Below are 17,864 nucleotides of genomic sequence, written 5' to 3'. Positions count from 1 at the left end.
AGGAGAGCTGAAAACCCTTAAACATTTTGAGTGCAGGGCAATAGCTGGGCTACTGCACGCAAAGTATGTTTAGAAATATTTTTGGTCTTGTCTTGTTTTTATAGTTTCATATGCACCACAACGTGTTGTGATTGCTCACTTTCAGCCACAAAAGTAGTTGCATTTCTATCCTTATTTTTATTTTTTAGGTTACTTAGCAGAGACGCAGCAGCTCTAGAGTAATTTCCTTGCATTCAAGTAACTCTACACTAGATTGTAACTTTGCCAATGTTAATGTTTTTTTACTGTTAGTCACCAAACATTTGCAAAGTACCGGTTGATTCTAAGGTGGATAACTTGTTGAAGCGGGTTCTGTCTGCAGATTTGTTGAGGCCTCTGTTTCCTTGGATGTGTTAAAAAATGTTTTCTTGCATGCAGCACTTGTAGACGAGAAAGACTAAAGTCATGATCTGACCACTAGTCTGCACAAATCTGTGGCCTATTGGGATGGTGAACAGTGTTGCATTCATCTAATGCTCTTATAGATGCCAAAAAGAATATAGATTCACTCAATCGTTTTATGTCACTTCCATCATTATATTGAGTTTAAAGTCGATATCTGGTACACTTCGTATTTGTATACAACTGTTTATTCCACTGAGTGCTCTACTTTGAGTAACATTTCTGATGATCTTCTTAACACCTGTCCTCGCACCCCATAATCTTAATTTTTTCCCTGTTTTGACGGCATTATAGGCCACTTGAACAGTACAACGTTTAAAACGTAGTCTTTTGTATATTCACAGCTGTTACGGAAGTGCATTCTGCAGATGAGCAGTCCAGTAGTCGAGGGGTCTCTTGGTTGTCCTCCATTTGAAAAACCCAACATAGAACAGGTAAGAACTGGACTCTCTTCTTGGTTTCCGTCTGGAAAACATTTCATTTTATTTTATGGATAGTGTTATTTTTAATTTGTTGACTCGGTCAGTATGATACTTCATTAGGCTCACAGGTTGTTTAAATGCCATCTCTCATCAGTGGTTCTGTGTGTGCATACTGATCTTAGTTTTATTAATAGTGTTAAATTCACCAACCCTACATAAGACTGATAATTTTTTAAGTGAAATTGATTGATAATGAGATGTTGAATTGCATGCGTTCTGTATTTTCTGGGGCTAATACCTAGCCATTGCCTATCAATGTAAGGGATTAATCTAATTTTAATAATCTAAGGGAGTTCTTATGGGTCATCGCCACAAATACATGTTTGCACTTTAAAGACCCTTACTATACTTAACTATTATTATTTTTATCTCTAAAGCGCATGTCCACAAAAGGCCTGATGGTGCTATCAAGAATTAAAGCACCATACTACCCAGCTGAAAAGCCACGGAAAATTACAATTAACAAAACAACGTTTTCAAAGTCTTTATAAAATTCGTAGAGTTTTCAAGTTTACTTAAATCTACTGCGATTTCTGGACTTTGGGTTGAAAGTATCTGCCTCCTGCCTGAAACACCTGAAAACTATTTTATGAAAGCTTAGAGCGCCTTGTAGTATAGGGTTGCAGAAAAGAGGACAGATCATACCTTTCTTGTCTGTAGAAAATTCTGTGCTTTATTTAAAGAAAAGAAAAAAAGCTATCTGTCCAATGTAGGTCTTTTCCAGTTTTATTCCCCAAAATGGTCATATTGCAGGGGTTGTGTGCAATCCTGATGTTGAAGGTCAGTGCATGCTGGAAGTTAGATAACTTCATAGTCACTTTTGGACAGAACACACTCCCTCACAGCTGAGGTATGATTGCTCTTAGACAAGGATTGAAGAATATTCTTTAGCAGGTGCAACACATGGAAGCAGAATTTGGCCACGGCATTTACCTGCATTTTCGGTTATGCCTCATGGTTGAACTGGACTCCCAGTAAATTGCCTTTCAATACAGATTTGGAGAGTTCACCAGACGAGCTTTGGGTGCTGTATTTTTTTGTAGCATTTTTGGTATCTTGCGACATTATTGGTTTGTAGAGATGATGGAAACTTTAAAGCAACATGAGATCCCTTGTGCCTCTTAAAGCTGCTTCGTCTGGCAGGTATGTCAGCGGAATATCATAACGAAAAAATCATCTTCTAAAAAATTTCCTAAATATTGTTTACAGAAATATTATCCAGTTGGAGTTGATAATAGAAAATCTACACCAAAGGGGGTGATCGTTTTATAAACAATATTTATGAGATGTTATTTCTGTCAGATAAAATGTTTGCTAAGGAGAACCTGTTTAACCTCTTAGCTGCTGGGCCTTTACGTCCCCCCCACCCCGTGCTGAGCCCTTTTTTGGCTAGTTGGGGTAGTTTGCGCTTAGGCCTTCATAACTTTTTGTCCACATAAGCTATCCACACCAAGTGTGCGTCCTTTTTTTCCCAACATCCTAGTGATTCTAAAGGTACCTAGAGTTTGTGGGTTCCCCTGGAGGAGAACAAGAAATTAGCCAAAATACAACAAAAACTTCGTTTAAAATAAAAAAAATGGGAAAAGGGCTGCTGAAGAAGGCTTGTGGTTTTTTTCCCTGAAAATGGCATCAACAAAGGGATTGCGGTGCTAAAATCACCATCTTCCCAGCTTTCAGGAACAGGCAGACCTAATCAGAAAATCATATTTGCCAACACAATTTTGGCATTTTACTGGGACATACCCCATTGTAGGAAAGTGAGGTAGGTTGTCTTCAATAAATCTTCTGACAAAAATTCGAGTATTTCAGACGTCACTTTTAATGCGGCTCCACGGCAGGCACAAAAGACGACCATACAGCATGAAGGTAATAACAAGAATGCTGCCTGCCCCACCAGGATCTAGAACCTAACAGTAGGTTCGACCCTAACGGTATAGAACTTACCACAACTAAAAGTAAACCTTAAGTAAGCATTGGAAGAGTACAACGAAGAGATATTAAAATGTGCAGACAAGACAATTACTACACCTGTTTTTACAATTTTTTTTGTGCTTTCAGCCTCCTTCCAGTTAGGGACAGAAATGGGTGTGAAACCAATGCTGGATCCCGGAAAGCTAAACATTTCTGACAAGTAGACAAAATTCTGAATTCAGCATCTGTCTACAAGGTTTTCCTACAGAAAATAACAGCTGAAATAAAAAAATAATGAAATTGAGCTGAACAAAACAGCCATTTTTCTCCACGCTTTACTCTGTAACTTTTTCCTGCAATGTCAGATTTTTGAAAGCAAAGTACTGTTACGTCTGCTGGACTCTTCTGGTTGTGGGAATATATAGGGCTTGTAGGTTCATCAAGATCCCTAGGTATTCAGAGCCAATAAATAAACTGCACCTTGCAATGGGTTTTCATTCTATACCGGGTATACTGCAATTCATTTGCTGAAGTATAAAGAGTGAAAAATAGGTATAAAGAAAACCTTTGTATTTCCAAAATGGGCATAAGATAAGGTGTTGAGAAGCAGTGGTTATTTGCACATATCTGAATTCCGGGATGCCAATATTAGCATGTAAATTACAGGCCATTTCTCAAATGGACGTCTTTTTTTACACACAGTCGTACATTTGGAAGGAAAAAATGTAGAGAAAGACAAGGGGCAATAACACTTGTTTTGCTATTCTGTGTTCCCCCAAATCTCCCGATTAAAAATAGTACCTCACTTGCGTGGTTAGGCCTAATGCTCACGGCAGGAAACGCAAAATGGACACATCACATTTTTACATTGAAATCTGACGTGTTTTTTGAGCAGTGCCTAGCTGTGGATTTTGGCCTGTAGCTCAGCCGGCACCTAAGGAAACCTACCAAACCTGTGCATTTTTTAAAACTAGACACCTAGGGGAATCCAAGATGGGGCGACCTGTGGGGCTCTAACCAGGTTCTGTTACCCAGAATCCTTTGCAAACCTCAATATTTGGCAAACAAAACACCTTTTCCTCACATTTCGGTGATAGAAAGTTCTGGAATCTGAGAGAAGCCACAAATTTCCTTCTACCCAGCATTCCCCCAAGGCTCTCAATAAAAATGGTACCTCACTTGTGTGGGTAGGCCTGGTGCCTGCAACAGGAATAGATCACACAACGGTCAATGTTGGTCCTTACATGAGGCAACTGTTGACCCTGGGGTGATCCATTCCTGACGCAAGCACTAGGAACAGGCACTCAAGTGGGGTAGTGTTTTTATCAGGACAGGTGAGGAATCACTGCGTGGTAGGAATTTTGAGGATCCCAGCATATTCCCGTAGTTTGTGTGGCAGAAATGCAAGAAAAAATAGAGTTTTAATTAAACATTTCAGCTTTGCAGGGTATTCTGTGTAAGAAAACTTTGGGGAACCCACACAAGTCTCACCTCTGTGGGCTCCGTCCCCCCCCAAGAGGTCTAGTTTCCAGAAATGTCTAGGTTTAGTGTGTTTCCCTATATGGCTGCCGAGCCCAGGACCAAAAACACAGGTGCCTGCCTTACAAAACCAGTTTGTTTTGTGATATATAATTTTGATGTCTCCACAATACGATTTCGGCAGTGGAATTTGGGGCTGAACTAAATTGGGAAGCTCCCAAGACATAGATAGATAGATCCCTTTCCCTCTCTCCCCTCTCTCTCTCCCTCTCCCCCCTCCCTCTGGGTTGGGCTAACCCGCTATTGCCCCGTTGCACAGATTGTGCTTGCGAAGGGACAGCAGGACTGTCCTCATCACCTCTCTCATAATTACTGGTAAAGGAGTTATCGAATGGGACTCCTCCAACTGAAAAAGCACTCCCAGAGTCTGCGCCATTTTCCTATTCCTCTGCTGCTGTCTCAGTCTCTGATCCTATGTCAGAGTTGTCCGCTATAACCCGAGTGAGGGCGTGAGCAGCAGTCATCCAATGAAATGTCATCTCTGCTACTGGCTAAACTGTTGCTCTAAAACACTAGCCTACGTAGACATTCACAAAATGGTGTGTGTGTGATATGTGCAACGGTAGAGGTCACCTTACCTTCGCTTCTTCCCTCAAGCTGCACGTTCTTTCAAGACACTCAAAAAACACCTTGTCACATACCAATAGTCAGTCTGTAGCACCTCTAGCACTAAGTCCAACGATCATTATTGGTGCTCCCACTCCCATGTCCTCCTCTGATTCCCTCACTACCACCCAGCAAAAGTGGCCTTCATCTCTCCATAGCTGCTCCCGCACATACGTTTCATTTCTATTATAGCGCAGGTAATGCCTGACTTTACTACTGTCCTCTGCTATTTACATAAAATACAGATTTGCCCATTTGCCAAAGAGGCCAACCCCCCCCCCCCCCCCTAAAAGTGAAATCCCTGGTGTCTGGTGTGGTTTCCTGAGGACCAGGAATCCTGTTCAGGAAGGCCTCGTTTGAAAAAGGAGAGTCTCCCCTTTCAAACGAGACCTTCCCGAACGTCAGGAAGGACGTTAGGGGAAAACAAAACAGTGACGTCAGCGCGCTGTCACAAAGGGGCGGGTAGGGACACGGAAGATCTTCCATGTCTCCCAGGGTTACTTTGAAGAAAAAAAAAATTCTCCGGTGTAACGCACCTGAGGATCTTTTTAACCCCCTCCCTGGTGTCGGCCAGTGTTCGTGACTCGCACTAAACAGGTTAAGAATGGTATAATAATTACAAGGCTTTTTTCAATCTCCAACCTCTGTTGTTTGTACTCAAGGTGGCTTTAGCTTAGCTACTGGACATAAACAATACATTCACATAATCATACATGTAATCCTCCTGAATCTGCACCGTGCACCAGATCTGATCCTGATCAGTTGTTTTTCCTTTCCTAGAGAGCCAGTGTGCTGGTAAATCTCCATACTGATATCAGCTACAAAACCTTACCTTTGTGGTAGCAGGGGCATTAAGTGCTATACCGTTATTGACTCCTGTGTTAACACTTCTCCGTTTATTGGCAGGCATTATCTTGTTACACAAGTGTGTTGTGACTCCAATGGGATCAGTCGAAGGCCTAGGTCATGGTTTCATTGATGGCCAGAACAATGAATAAAGTTCCAATATGGGAGGGTAATAGGAATGGCTAGATAATTAGCGGACCTTGGTCACCAAAGGAAGACATGGTTATGTCAATTAAAAATATAGACACTGAATTTCTCTCTTAACTTTCCCTGACCTATAATTATACTGAACAAACACAAATAGTGCTGCAATATGTCGAAATATCAGAGACCACTATTAAAGATGTACACGTTTTCAAGTATATATACACCCCTCAAGTAGTTGGTGGTTGGGTATATATAACGTCGGAGACTTAGAGAGCGTTGCAACCCCCCCAAACCCCCCACCTCGCTGCCAAAGCCTGGCACCCCCCCCCTTTCAAACTCTAAATTTTCCCCTTCCTGAAAGACTTCCCATCCCATATGCAAGAAGGTTTGACCAAAGCTTTGAGCGATTTAAAACAATCAAATGCTGACATCAGTTCCATAAAAGCCAAATACAAGGGAGAACATTTGGCAATGGTATACTTCTAATAATCTGGCACAGGTTCAGATATTGCTCTCTAGTTCCAACATGGTTCCTAAAATCATATTGGCAAGGGTGCAGAATGGACTTCTCCTTAGTCCACTCTCTAAATCCATTTTTACAAGACCCTTCCGAGAATCTAACATGGTGCCAATTAAAGAGATGGGCCTATAGCAACCCGGATGTGAATGATTACCCTTTTTAAAATTAGGTACTATGATGGAAGTTGTCCGTGGACTAGGTAGTGGGCAGTGGGCAAGACCGTTAAAAACATTAACCAATAGACTTGCCCGAAACTCAGGACTGTACTTTATAATATCAATTGGGATGCCGTTCTGCCTTACCTCTGTCACTCCGGGCTAAATAGCACCTTCTACCTCGTTCAAGGATATCTCTGTTTTCTTAAAATTAGGCCTCACAGTAAAGTCACTTGACACTTGTGTTGCAGCATATGTTCTTGTGAAACGTGCTTCCTATGTCCCACTGGTAATATGACAAGTAATCGGGGTTGCTACTTGACTGATAAGCTTCATGTCTGACACAGCCTTCCAGAACAAATTACTGTTCTTCTTGGCTGCAGATAAAACCACTGAATCCCATTGAAATTGTAGCACTTCCTCTTCCTCCTGGAAGTTACCTCTTTATATGCCTTACGTCAGAGTGCCACCTTCAAGGAGTCTCTAGGGTTGGCTGTAAGTGCCCTTTGTAATTGACAGCCTCTGAACATTCACCGACTAGGCTTGATAGCGAACGTGCGTTATGGGCAAAATAGCTTTTTGCTGGTGTTCAAATAAAGCTGAGTGTAAAAGCCCCTACCACTTCAAATTCAGTATAATTCTCAGCTAAACAAACCTCAACTTGATTTAGATTCTCTGTGCTAATTTTATGAAAGAGTTAGCCGGTTTCTCCTGTCCTCCAAACTAATTGTAAGCCATCAGTGGTTGATTAGATGTTTCTATTTGCGATTCTGGATTTAGGCCAGGGGGACAATATGAGGGCCACCTCATTGGGGTTATGATCCTCAAAGTCAGACGGGACGACCTTCCTATGCAACAATAAATCCACCATATTATTAGATGATAAAAATAAATTCTGTATTATAGAGGAGCAGTCTTTACCTCTAAAGGTGTGTATCAGAGGGTCGGTGCAGGCGACAAGATCCATTATGTTATTAGATAACACATCAAGTCCGTAGTTCAGGTTTTGGTGCCATTCGGGGTGTTTGCTTGCTTGATTGCTTGCAGTGATAACTGTCCGAGTATTCATGGGATCAACTTGTGCAAAGTCTAGCATTAAAATCTCCTGCTAAGCATAAGCCTGCCATTTGCCCTTTGGTACCAACATTACTCTGTAAAGATGAAATTCAGTCAAATAAAATTGGGAATTTGGTGTTTGGAACACTATTAAAATCATTATTATAAAATTAATTAGGTACAAAATTTGTCCCATCTTAGGTCTTACAACTTTCAGGTTGTGAGATATAAGAAGAGATGCAGAAAGGTTCACCCAAATGGCCAGGCTTCGTCCTCCCCGGGAAGGAGATGCAATAACATTCAAACCCATCAAGTATTAGTTCCTGTTACGCAGATTTCTTGAAGAATGATTATGTCATATTGTCCTATAAAGGTTAACCATTCTGGTGTTGTAATCTTACATTAGTTCTAGCTCAATAATTAGTTCTAGCTCAATATCCTCAACACAGAATCGTCAAAGTCCCAAATGTTACCAGAGGGTGAAAGAGTATCGTTATGGGGCAGTTTAGCCAATGGTTCTAATATAGGTTCTTTCCTGCCAACAAGACTAGTCCCCAGTCAGTCTATCCCATCAAGTTGACTTAGGGCGGAGAACCTTTTACAAAGTGCAACATCGGGGTGTAGCAACTTTTAGGAACTCCAAGGAGCTCCCAACACTTTAGGTTTGTAAAATATCCTAATGGGAGCAAACATTTGCTGGTATCATTACTACCAATAAGTTTTTGTGGTCTAAACAAGTTCCTTACTCGAAATGGTCTGCGTAAGTTCTCCTCAATACACTCCCCAGCTATATCTTTCATTGAGGAACCCACCCCCCCCTTAGCCCTCTTAGTACCACCACTGCCTCATTTATGCTTGTTGGATTAAAATGTTTGTGCTTGACGTGGCAGAAATCCGCTTGTCCTTTCGCACAAACTAGAAGGATCCGCCTCTGTCCCAGGTGGGGCTGATCTAGTGATATCCTTAGGTAACTCCTTGGGACCTTCAAAACCTGTGGCTCTGTTGCTTGCAACAGTGTGGCTTTTAGTGTCCAGCCTGTTGCTCATATCAGTATTAGTAGCTAATGACACGTTCAAGGTACCCTAGAGCAGACATCCTAATAAGGATGTCCGTCATACTGCTTAAAAACATCTTAATCATTTCTCCCTCGGTTCTGTTTTTGAGACAAATTCCCACAGAGTATCATAATCAAACATCTCCATATAGGGTCAGGTGTCTGTGTCAATTGTGTAGGAAGTTGGCTCTGTATGCACTATTTCAAAGTAAGGAATAGTATGCACAGAGTCCAAGGGTTCCCCTTAGAGGTAAGATAGTGGCAAAAAGAGATCATACTAATGGTCTGTTTTGTGGTAGTGTGGTCGAGCAGTAGGCTTATCAAAGGAGTAGTGTTAAGCATTTGTTGTACATACACAAGCAATAAATGAGGAACACGCACTCGGACAATTCCAGGCCAATAGGTTTTTGTATAGAAAAATATATTTTCTTAGTTTATTTTAAGAACCACAGGTTCAAGATTTACATGTAATACTTCAAATGAAATGTATTGCAGGTAGGTACTTCAGTAACTTTGAATTAGCAAAATAGCATATACAGTTTTCACATAAATCACATATAGCTATTTTAAAACTAGACAGTGCAATTTTCAACAGTTCCTGGGGGGAGTAAGAGTTTGTTAGTTTTTGCAGGTAAGTAAACTCCCTACGGGGTTCAAGTTTGGGTCCAAGGTAGCCCACCGTTGGGGGTTCAGAGCAACCCCAAAGTTACCACACCAGCAGCTCAGGGCCGGTCAGGTGCAGAGGTCAAAGTGGTGCCCAAACCACATAGGCTTCAATGGAGAAGGGGGTACCCCGGTTCCAGTCTGCCAGCAGGTAAGTACCCGCGTCTTCGGAGGGCAGACCAGGGGGGTTTTGTAGGGCACAGGGGGGGGGAAAATCACAAGTCCATACAGAAAGTACACCCTGAGCAGCACGGGGGTGGCCGGGTGCAGTGTGCAAACACGCGTCGGGTTTGTAATAGAAATCAATGGGAGACCAAGGGGTCTCTTCAGCGATGCAGGCAAGGGGGGGCTCCTCTGGGTAGCCACCACCTGGGCAAGGGAGAGGGCTTCCTGGGGGTCACTCCCGCACTGGAGTTCGGATCCTTCAGGTCCTGGGGGCTGCGGGTGCAGAGTCTTTACCAGGCGTCGGGATCTGAGAGCAGGCAGTCGCGGTCAGGGGGAGCCTCGGGATTCCCTCTGCAGGCGTCGCTGTGGGGTTTCAGGGGGGTCAACTCTGGCTACACAGTCTTGCAGTCGCTGGGGAGTCCTCCCTGAAGTGTTTGTTCTCCACAAGTCGAGCCGGGGGCGTCGGGTGCAGAGTGGCAAGTCTTCCGGCGGGAAACGCAAGTTGTTTTAAAGTTGCTCCTTTGTTACAAAGTTGCAGTCTTGGGTGAACAGAGCCGCTGTCCTCCTGAGTTCTTGGTCCTTCTAGATGCAGGGCACTCCTCTGAGGCTTCAGAGGTCGATGGTCCCTAGGGAGAGTGTCGCTGGAGCAGTGTCTTTAGAAGGGGGGAGACAGGCCGGTAGAGCTGGGGCCAAAGCAGTTGGTGTCTCCGTCTTCTCTGCAGGGTTTTTCAGCTTAGCAGTACTCTTCTTCTTAGGTTGCAGGAATCCGAGTTCCTAGGTTCTGGGGAGCCCTTAAATACAAAATTTAAGGGTGTGTTTAGGTCTGGGGGGTTAGTAGCCAATGGCTACTGTCCTTGAGGGTGGGTACACCCTCTTTGTGCCTCCTCCCTGAGGGGAGGGGGGCACATCCCTATTCCTATTGGGGGGAATCCTCCTTCTACAAGATGGAGGATTTCTAAAAGTCAGTCACCTCAGCTCAGGACACCTTAGGGGCTATCCTGACTGGCCAGTGACTCCTCCTTGTTTTTCTCATTATCTCTCCTGGACTTGCCGCCAAAAGTGGGGGCTGTGTCCAGGGGTGGGCATCTCCACCAGCTGGAGTGCCCTGGGGCATTGTAACACGAAGCTTGAGCCTTTGAAGCTCACCGCTAGGTGTTACAGTTCCTGCAGGGGGAGGTGTGAAGCACCTCCACCCAGAGCAGGCTTTGTTTCTGTCCTCAGAGAGCACAAAGGCTCTCACCGCATGGGGTCAGAAACTCATCTCTCAGCAGCAGGCTGGCACAGACCACTCAGTCCTGCACTGAACAATTGTGTAAAATACAGGGTGCATCTCTAAGATGCCCTCTGTGTGGATTGTTTAATAAATCCAACACTGGCATCAGTGTGGGTTTATTATTCTGAGAAGTTTGATACCAAACTTCCCAGTACTCAGTGTAGCCATTATGGAGCTGTGGAGTTCGTTTTTGACAGACTCCCAGCCCATATACTCTTATGGCTACCCTGCACTTACAATGTCTAAGGTTTTGCTTAGACACTGTAGGGGCATAGTGCTCATGCACCTATGCCCTCACCTGTGGTATAGTGCACCCTGCCTTAGGGCTGTAAGGCCTGTTAGAGGGGTGACTTACCTATGCCATAGGCAGTGTGAGGTTGGCATGGCACCCTGACCAGCACACACAAGCTGGTAAGCAGTGTGTCTGTGCTGAGTGAGGGGTCGCTAGGGTGGCATAAGACATGCTACAGACCTTAGAGACCTTCCCTGGCATCAGGGCCCTTGGAACCAGGGGTACCAGTTACAAGGGACTTACCTAGGTGCCAGGGTTGTGCCAATTGTGGAAACAATGGTACATTTTAGGTGAAAGAACACTGGTGCTGGGGCCTGGTTAGCAGGGTCCCAGCACACTTCTCAGTCAAGTCAGTATCAGTATCAGGCAAAATGTGGGGGGTAACTGCAACAGGGAGCCATTTCTTTACAAATTGGGTCTGAAACTGTTTGAGCCTTCAAGAAGAAAGCTGGCCCTTTTGCTTGGCACTTTTTGTTTTTGCCCTTGTTGGCTTTTTTTTACAGTAGTCTTTTTCTTCTTTTTCACAACTGGCTCAGATTCTAACAAACTACTGATGGAGCTTTGCGAAACTGGGGCTTCTTCTACACCATCATTGACCAGATTCTGGGCAACTGAGGAAACATGTAGATGGGCCGAGAACCTTGTGGTATGAGGACTTATTAAAGTCACATTGGGAGAAGAATTTTCAAGATCGGCCTCTCAATTGGAGCACTAATCCAATGATAGCCTGCTCTCAATTGATGTAATTTCCTTCGAGATTATCCCCATAGCCTGTTCCAACATGTTATCAATGGTGGTGGTTGTCCATGGAGTAATGGCCAGTTCCACCAGCCTTACGTTTTCCGTTGTTAGCCACAGATGGTGCTTACCTCCTGTAAAATCAGCAAAAATCAATAGTGCGAAAGAAAGCAGGCCCAGCCCTGCCTTGTCCGGCCTGGTCTTCGCCCATGAACGCGCCCTGGTGTGTCCCACGATGAAGGGACACCGTGTCCTTTCAAGCGCCTCCAGGCATGGAAATGGCTGCAGCCCTCCTTGCTGTGGGTCGGGCTGGGGATTGTAGTTAAGCAACCCCTGGCCTGCAACAAAAGCACCTTGCACCGCTGGGACATAGTGTGTCCTGTCGAGCACCTCCAGGTGCGGAAATGGTGAAAGCGGCCCTCCTTGCCACGGGTAAGGCTGGGATGTGTAGTCCAGCAACCCCCAGCATTTCTTTTAGGTAATGAATAAAATGGTGCCAATCATGGACATGTGCTATTGGATTTGAAGGTGTCTAGAGTGTTCCTCAGTTTCTTGGAACGCCTGTTCTCAAGTCCTTGGTACTTTTTCTATATCTTGAACGTTTATTCTCCTGTCTCAAAACACGCTGCAGCTTCCCTGTGCTGTCACCAGCTCGTAGACACTCTTTGCAGTCAGGTTGGGGCCTTTAGCATGTGTGGACTGGGCCCACGCCCAGGGCGCCGATCACCAGAGAGGTGGAGGAGCAACCTGCAGAAGTCTTGCTTCGACCTGGGGCACATAAATAATGAAAACGGACTATTGGGAGGGGGGAACCTCGTTTAGTTTTCCCCATGGCACTACTTGACTAAGGGCCACCATTGTTTGAGGTAGCTGTGTGCTTTTATATATGTTATTGTCATGTTTGCTGTCCGAATTCATCATACATGACATGCTGTGCTTGACCTGTCGATGCCAGGCTTTACTACCCCCATCCTCCAACCGTGGTCCAGATATCCTTGTACTAAGTATGTTAATTCTGTACTTGAATGCTGTTCATGTCCTGTGCAAGCCGCCTACCCAGTAAATGGTGCCCTCTGCATTCAGCTGGCAAGTGCATGCTCACTTCCCCTTTGGATAGTCCTGCTGTATGCTTTTCTATTGCAAGCAAGCAGCTATTTGTACAATCTGCTTGCTCCTTTTGCTCTTTGTATGCTCCCCTTTGAGTCCTAGCTTTGTTCATGGTCTGTGCACGTTCTCTCATGTTCACACTTCCTGTTGCATTACACTCCAGCCCCACTCACCCCCACTCCCTCCCTGCCTTCTTCCCTCCTTCCTGATAGCCGTGCATTCTGGGACTGCTCATGGGGCTGTGAAATGCTTCTTCTGCCCTGTACATGATGGCCTTACAGAGTTGTCAGCCAAGTTATCCTTATTTTAAAATGACAATACATACCCCTGAAAAGCACAGCAATCCTACTGAGAGGTGTCTGTACTGTCTAAAATAAAAGCAGCCCTGCCAGAAAGTCCCCTTACCATAACGCTAAAAGTTAGCGTCTGTGTCATTGGGGTGGTGTCCCGTTAACAGTACAGAAGCAAATCTCAGAGGAAGGTCCTTAAAACGTAATGGTTCTTTTAGAAGTAACTACTGCACGGCCACCTTAATAGAGTTTTGATACAGTTTAGACCGGTGTCCCATTAATTGTTTAATTAAATTAGTCCTTCTGAGACAGTGCAATGAATTGATTGTTTTTCAGAATACTATATATTACTATAGATGATATGTTGTTAAAGGTGACTGTCACAGTTTCATATGCATACAGATTATGCCTTCGCATCTTATGTCTTCCTCTGTGTTCGAGCTCTGCTTGTCCCATAATACTGCATTTCTCTCTCCGTCATCCCCTGCCACACACACACCACTTCCTGTACTCCCACACCAGACTGCACTACACTCCTGTTATGGCTAGGCCAAGGGAAGGTTTATGTGAAGTGTAAGGAAAATGAGTGCGTGTAAGTGGTGTTGATGTGTGAGTGTAAGGTCGGACGTTGGCCTTTCTGAATGTGGAGTGTCAGCTGTGGGTCTGTGTGAGTGCAGGAGGGTTTATGGTGGGTCTGTGTGATAAGCAGCAGGACTGAGTTAGTGCAAGGTGAGTTGCAGGCCTTCCTGACTGCGGGGTGGGGTTGTGTGAATGCAGGGTGAGCCTTATGCTTGAACAAGTGCATGGTAATGAGTCTGCTTATGTAAGTGCCAGGTGAGGGATGTACCTCTGAGTGCCAGGTGAGGGGTGTGCATCTGAGAGCAGCATGAGCGGTTGCCCATGAGTGTGCCTATGAGTGTGGGTTTAGCGGTAGGCCTCTGTGGGGGTAGAGGGTGTTTAGTGGTGTGCCTTTGTGTATATATTAATGGCTATACCTTTGTGAGTAGGGTGAGCGCTATTCCTGTGTGACTGTGGAATAACCGCTGTGCTTGTGTAAGGGTACAGTGAGTGCTGTGCCTGAACAAGTGTTGTGTGAGTGTAGGTTGAGCAAGATTTGCTGTGTGTGACCGTAGGCCAAGAGCTGCACCTGTGTGTGTTGGGTGAGCGTTGTACCTTTTTGAGGATGGGGTGTGTGCGCTGTGCCTGTATGAGGATAGGGTGAGTGCTGTGTGTTGGGTTTGCACTCTGAGTGTACAGTGTGCACTGTTTGCTGTGTGTGAGCGTAAAAAGAGAACTGTATGTGTTCTGTGTGAATGTAAGGCAAACTTTGTCTGCTCTGTGTAAGCTGTGCCTATGTGAGCCTAGTCTGAGTGTTGTATGCACGTATGGCGAGCAGTGTGCATTTTAGAAATGCAAGTTAAGAGCTGTGACTGGCTTTAGGATGTTAACACATAAAACATGGGCAAAAATACAGCACTGTTCATGCCTTCGTTTGCACGTCTTGCAACATTAAAGCCAAACTTGTTGGTATTGCCAATGCATTTCGAAGTATATATTTTTTTTGCCTTCTCTAAACTTCAAAAACTCTCTGCTAGCTATGTCACAACGTTTTTTTTCTGGCATCTTCTTGGTCTCCAAAAAGTCAGAGGTGTAGGATTTAATAAGATATCTGCTTGTCCATGCGACAGGTTGCTTCATAAATCTAATTGTCCTGTAAAAAAATCTACTTGTCCCTTTGGTACCATGTAGTGTGGTGACAGATTATGGTAGGAATCTCATTATATAAGAGCTCCGATAATAACCTATCTAATTATGCTAGATCTCATACAATAGTAGGGCTTGAATTGTAAAAATGTCCTGCTTTTGCCACCTTTCCGCACATCTACATACTGGGGTTGGTGGAAGCGGTAAGCAATGGTTCTAGGGTTGGAAGGCCTTTGAATCTGTGCAAACCTACCAACTTGCATGTGTTAAGGATTTTCACCAGCTCGTCTCTAATATTTTTCCTATACTGGGAAAGGTTCGAAGTTTACTTTTGACAAGAGCAAAAATGGAAGTTCTTCCAGGGTTGGGGGAAAAAAGTGGTTGGAGGCAAAGTGAACTTGTAAACATTCAGTAGATTTTCACATGAGCAAATTTACACATGCATATTTGCTTGTGCTAAAATACAATTCACAAATATTTTCTAGGACCACAATTCCTGATCTTCCTCAGTAAAGTTCTGTGAATTCATGAAAGACACAATTCTGCACTAATGCAAAGACAACTACCATGGGTGCACTTTTGTGACTCTCTTTAAGAATTGGGTCCTAAATTAGGTCTGGCGTTAACCAAGACTTTTTGTTTTTTATTAAAATTCGAATTCTCTATCCATCTATTGGCTGGCTTTATTGTGAGTGATAGCATTCTTCTCTTCCATAAGGAGCATATTGACAAAGTAGTTGTGTTCGGTGCCAGGGACTGCTGTGGCATTGTGTGCTTTCTGAGACCAAACATTATTTTTTTTTTGTTGCTTTTTACCAATGTTTGTTACAATGGTGAGGGCCTGGCAGTACACAACAATAAAGTTTTACGAAAGCAATGTCAAAATAAGACACGCATTAACAAAACCAAATACTGACCTCAAATGTGAGATAAGTTGGCATTGCCATTGCTGGTTTATTTTGATGTTTTGCATAATACTGTTAAAAATGGTTACACTGATTTTCCATTAGTAATACTTTTTGGAAATACTGGCATGCATCTACACATTTTATTAAATGGTTCTTCATAAAGAGGTACCTAACATTTCCAAGCAGAATGTTTTTCTTCTACTTGTATTTTGTTTCTGAACATTTTATTTAGAAAACAAAGAATCCTTAATCTTCCTTACAAGTTTCTCCAAACATTTGCATGTAATCAGAGAGCATTCTGAGAGCATTATACGTAACCTCATATTGTTAAACTTTTCAAACGTGTGCCGGCTTTTTTTTTTTCTTTTTCTGGAACCACCGTCAGTAGTGCATTGTGAGCTTACATTTACTTACAACATTCACCCTAATAATACATTCTTTAATGAACCATAAATACAAGTTTGAACAGCATTAACCTATGGACACACATTACCTCAACTACAGACTGCTCTCTTCCCTATAAACTGACAGCCAAAGGGTTTGCGCTGCAAGGATGTTGGCCCTACTTGTCCCAAGTTGTCCTTGACCCCAAATAATATGTCCTGGGTTTTGGGCTTTAGAAATTCCACACCCCGGAAAGTGAATATTCTCACTGCTCTCCAACACCAGTGTGGATCAGCTGAGCAAGCATTTCATGAATAGCATGAGTGGGTTTAACCAACCCCTGGCCTTATTTAATTGAAAGACTAGTGTACAGGCTCCCATAGCCCAACTCCATGAAGTGATCATTATTTTCAAACGAAACAGATGTGGCATTAGTATACCTTAGCTGCCAAAGATGATATTAAAACTTCCCCCGTACTCCTCTTAAAATTTGAATGAGGCGGATTTCCTAACTAGGATGTTGAGCAACATCCTGTACCATAGCCTAATGTTTCAGAACTTGACCACTTAGGTCATGAGTACATGATTCACATCTTTAAGGAGCCAACACTTCTACCAAAAAGAAGCGGGTGGTTATGCACACACTAGAAAAAGAAACAGCATTACCTTATCTTCTACATGAGGTTAAATGTTTACATTTGGTTGGTCTGTTTTTTCCCCTACATACTTGGTGGTTAACTTTGAGAGAAGAACGTTGTCCTGATAAAACCAATGACCTCTCCACCCATTAAAATCCACTGATAAGTTGTATCTGCAACATTTGTCCTGGAACGACGTTCTTCTAATAGTTATCCTTGTTCTACTTGCTTAAGATATATTTCCAGCCCTAGATGTCAATGGCCACCTGCCTGTAAAACAAAAGACATATGCTGACTCCTGAGCTGCACCAGGAGGTGCATTTTCATGTATTTTCTCCTTTAGAAAGCCTTCAGTGAAAAAAGGAAGGGGTTTGCAAACTTTGTTAATAAACAATGTTCTAGACATGCTGCTAGTTCTCCTCATCTTCGTCTAGACTTTGGGAAGATCATTCCTATTTGGTGGCTATTGGAGATTATAGCTGTTCATTACCTCATCTTCAGTGTTAGCACTTACTCCATATCTTGGGAGGTTTTTAGGTCGAACCCTACCAAACTGTGCAGCTGTTTGTTTTGCTAGACATCTTGGGGGGACATTCAGAAATCTTCCCTTGGAATGCTTTCCACCCATAGCGTACCATTGGCTTTGTGATTTGTAACTCACATTTACTTACTTTTTTTTATTGGATGGCTTTATCTGTTTGAGGCTGTCCAGCTTGAGTTCGTCCCACATGTAGAGCATGCCCTGTCTACTGTATTCTTCTTCAGTGCTAGCTTTCTATAAACAAGCTTTTAAATCTTGTTCTTATCTTGTTTTATTTGTGTGCATCCAAAGGCAGATGTCATCGGTCAGGCTCTATCTTCTGAAGGAGCTTGGTGTTTACTTTTTTTTCTCTGACTTCAAAGTGAGAGGCTTTAAGGGACAGTCTTGATTCTAAAAGGAAAGTT

The 17,864-nt window shown here is 43.5% G+C and overlaps 1 protein-coding gene across 1 annotated transcript in view; it reads left to right on the top strand.

The window, feature by feature from the left end:
- KAT2A (lysine acetyltransferase 2A) overlaps positions 1–17,864 on the top strand; it is a 182,969-nt gene that overhangs the window by 13,358 nt on the left and 151,747 nt on the right. The window contains exon 4 of the mRNA XM_069237676.1: positions 786–875. Within this exon, the coding sequence (XP_069093777.1) occupies positions 786–875 (90 nt within the window). The remainder of the gene's footprint in view (positions 1–785; positions 876–17,864) is intronic.

Source organism: Pleurodeles waltl, chromosome 6, assembly GCF_031143425.1.
Source record: "Pleurodeles waltl isolate 20211129_DDA chromosome 6, aPleWal1.hap1.20221129, whole genome shotgun sequence".
Classification (NCBI taxonomy): Eukaryota; Metazoa; Chordata; class Amphibia; order Caudata; family Salamandridae; genus Pleurodeles; species Pleurodeles waltl.
Note: the sequence above shows the minus strand (reverse complement) of the source record. Positions and strands in the feature narration are given on the sequence as shown.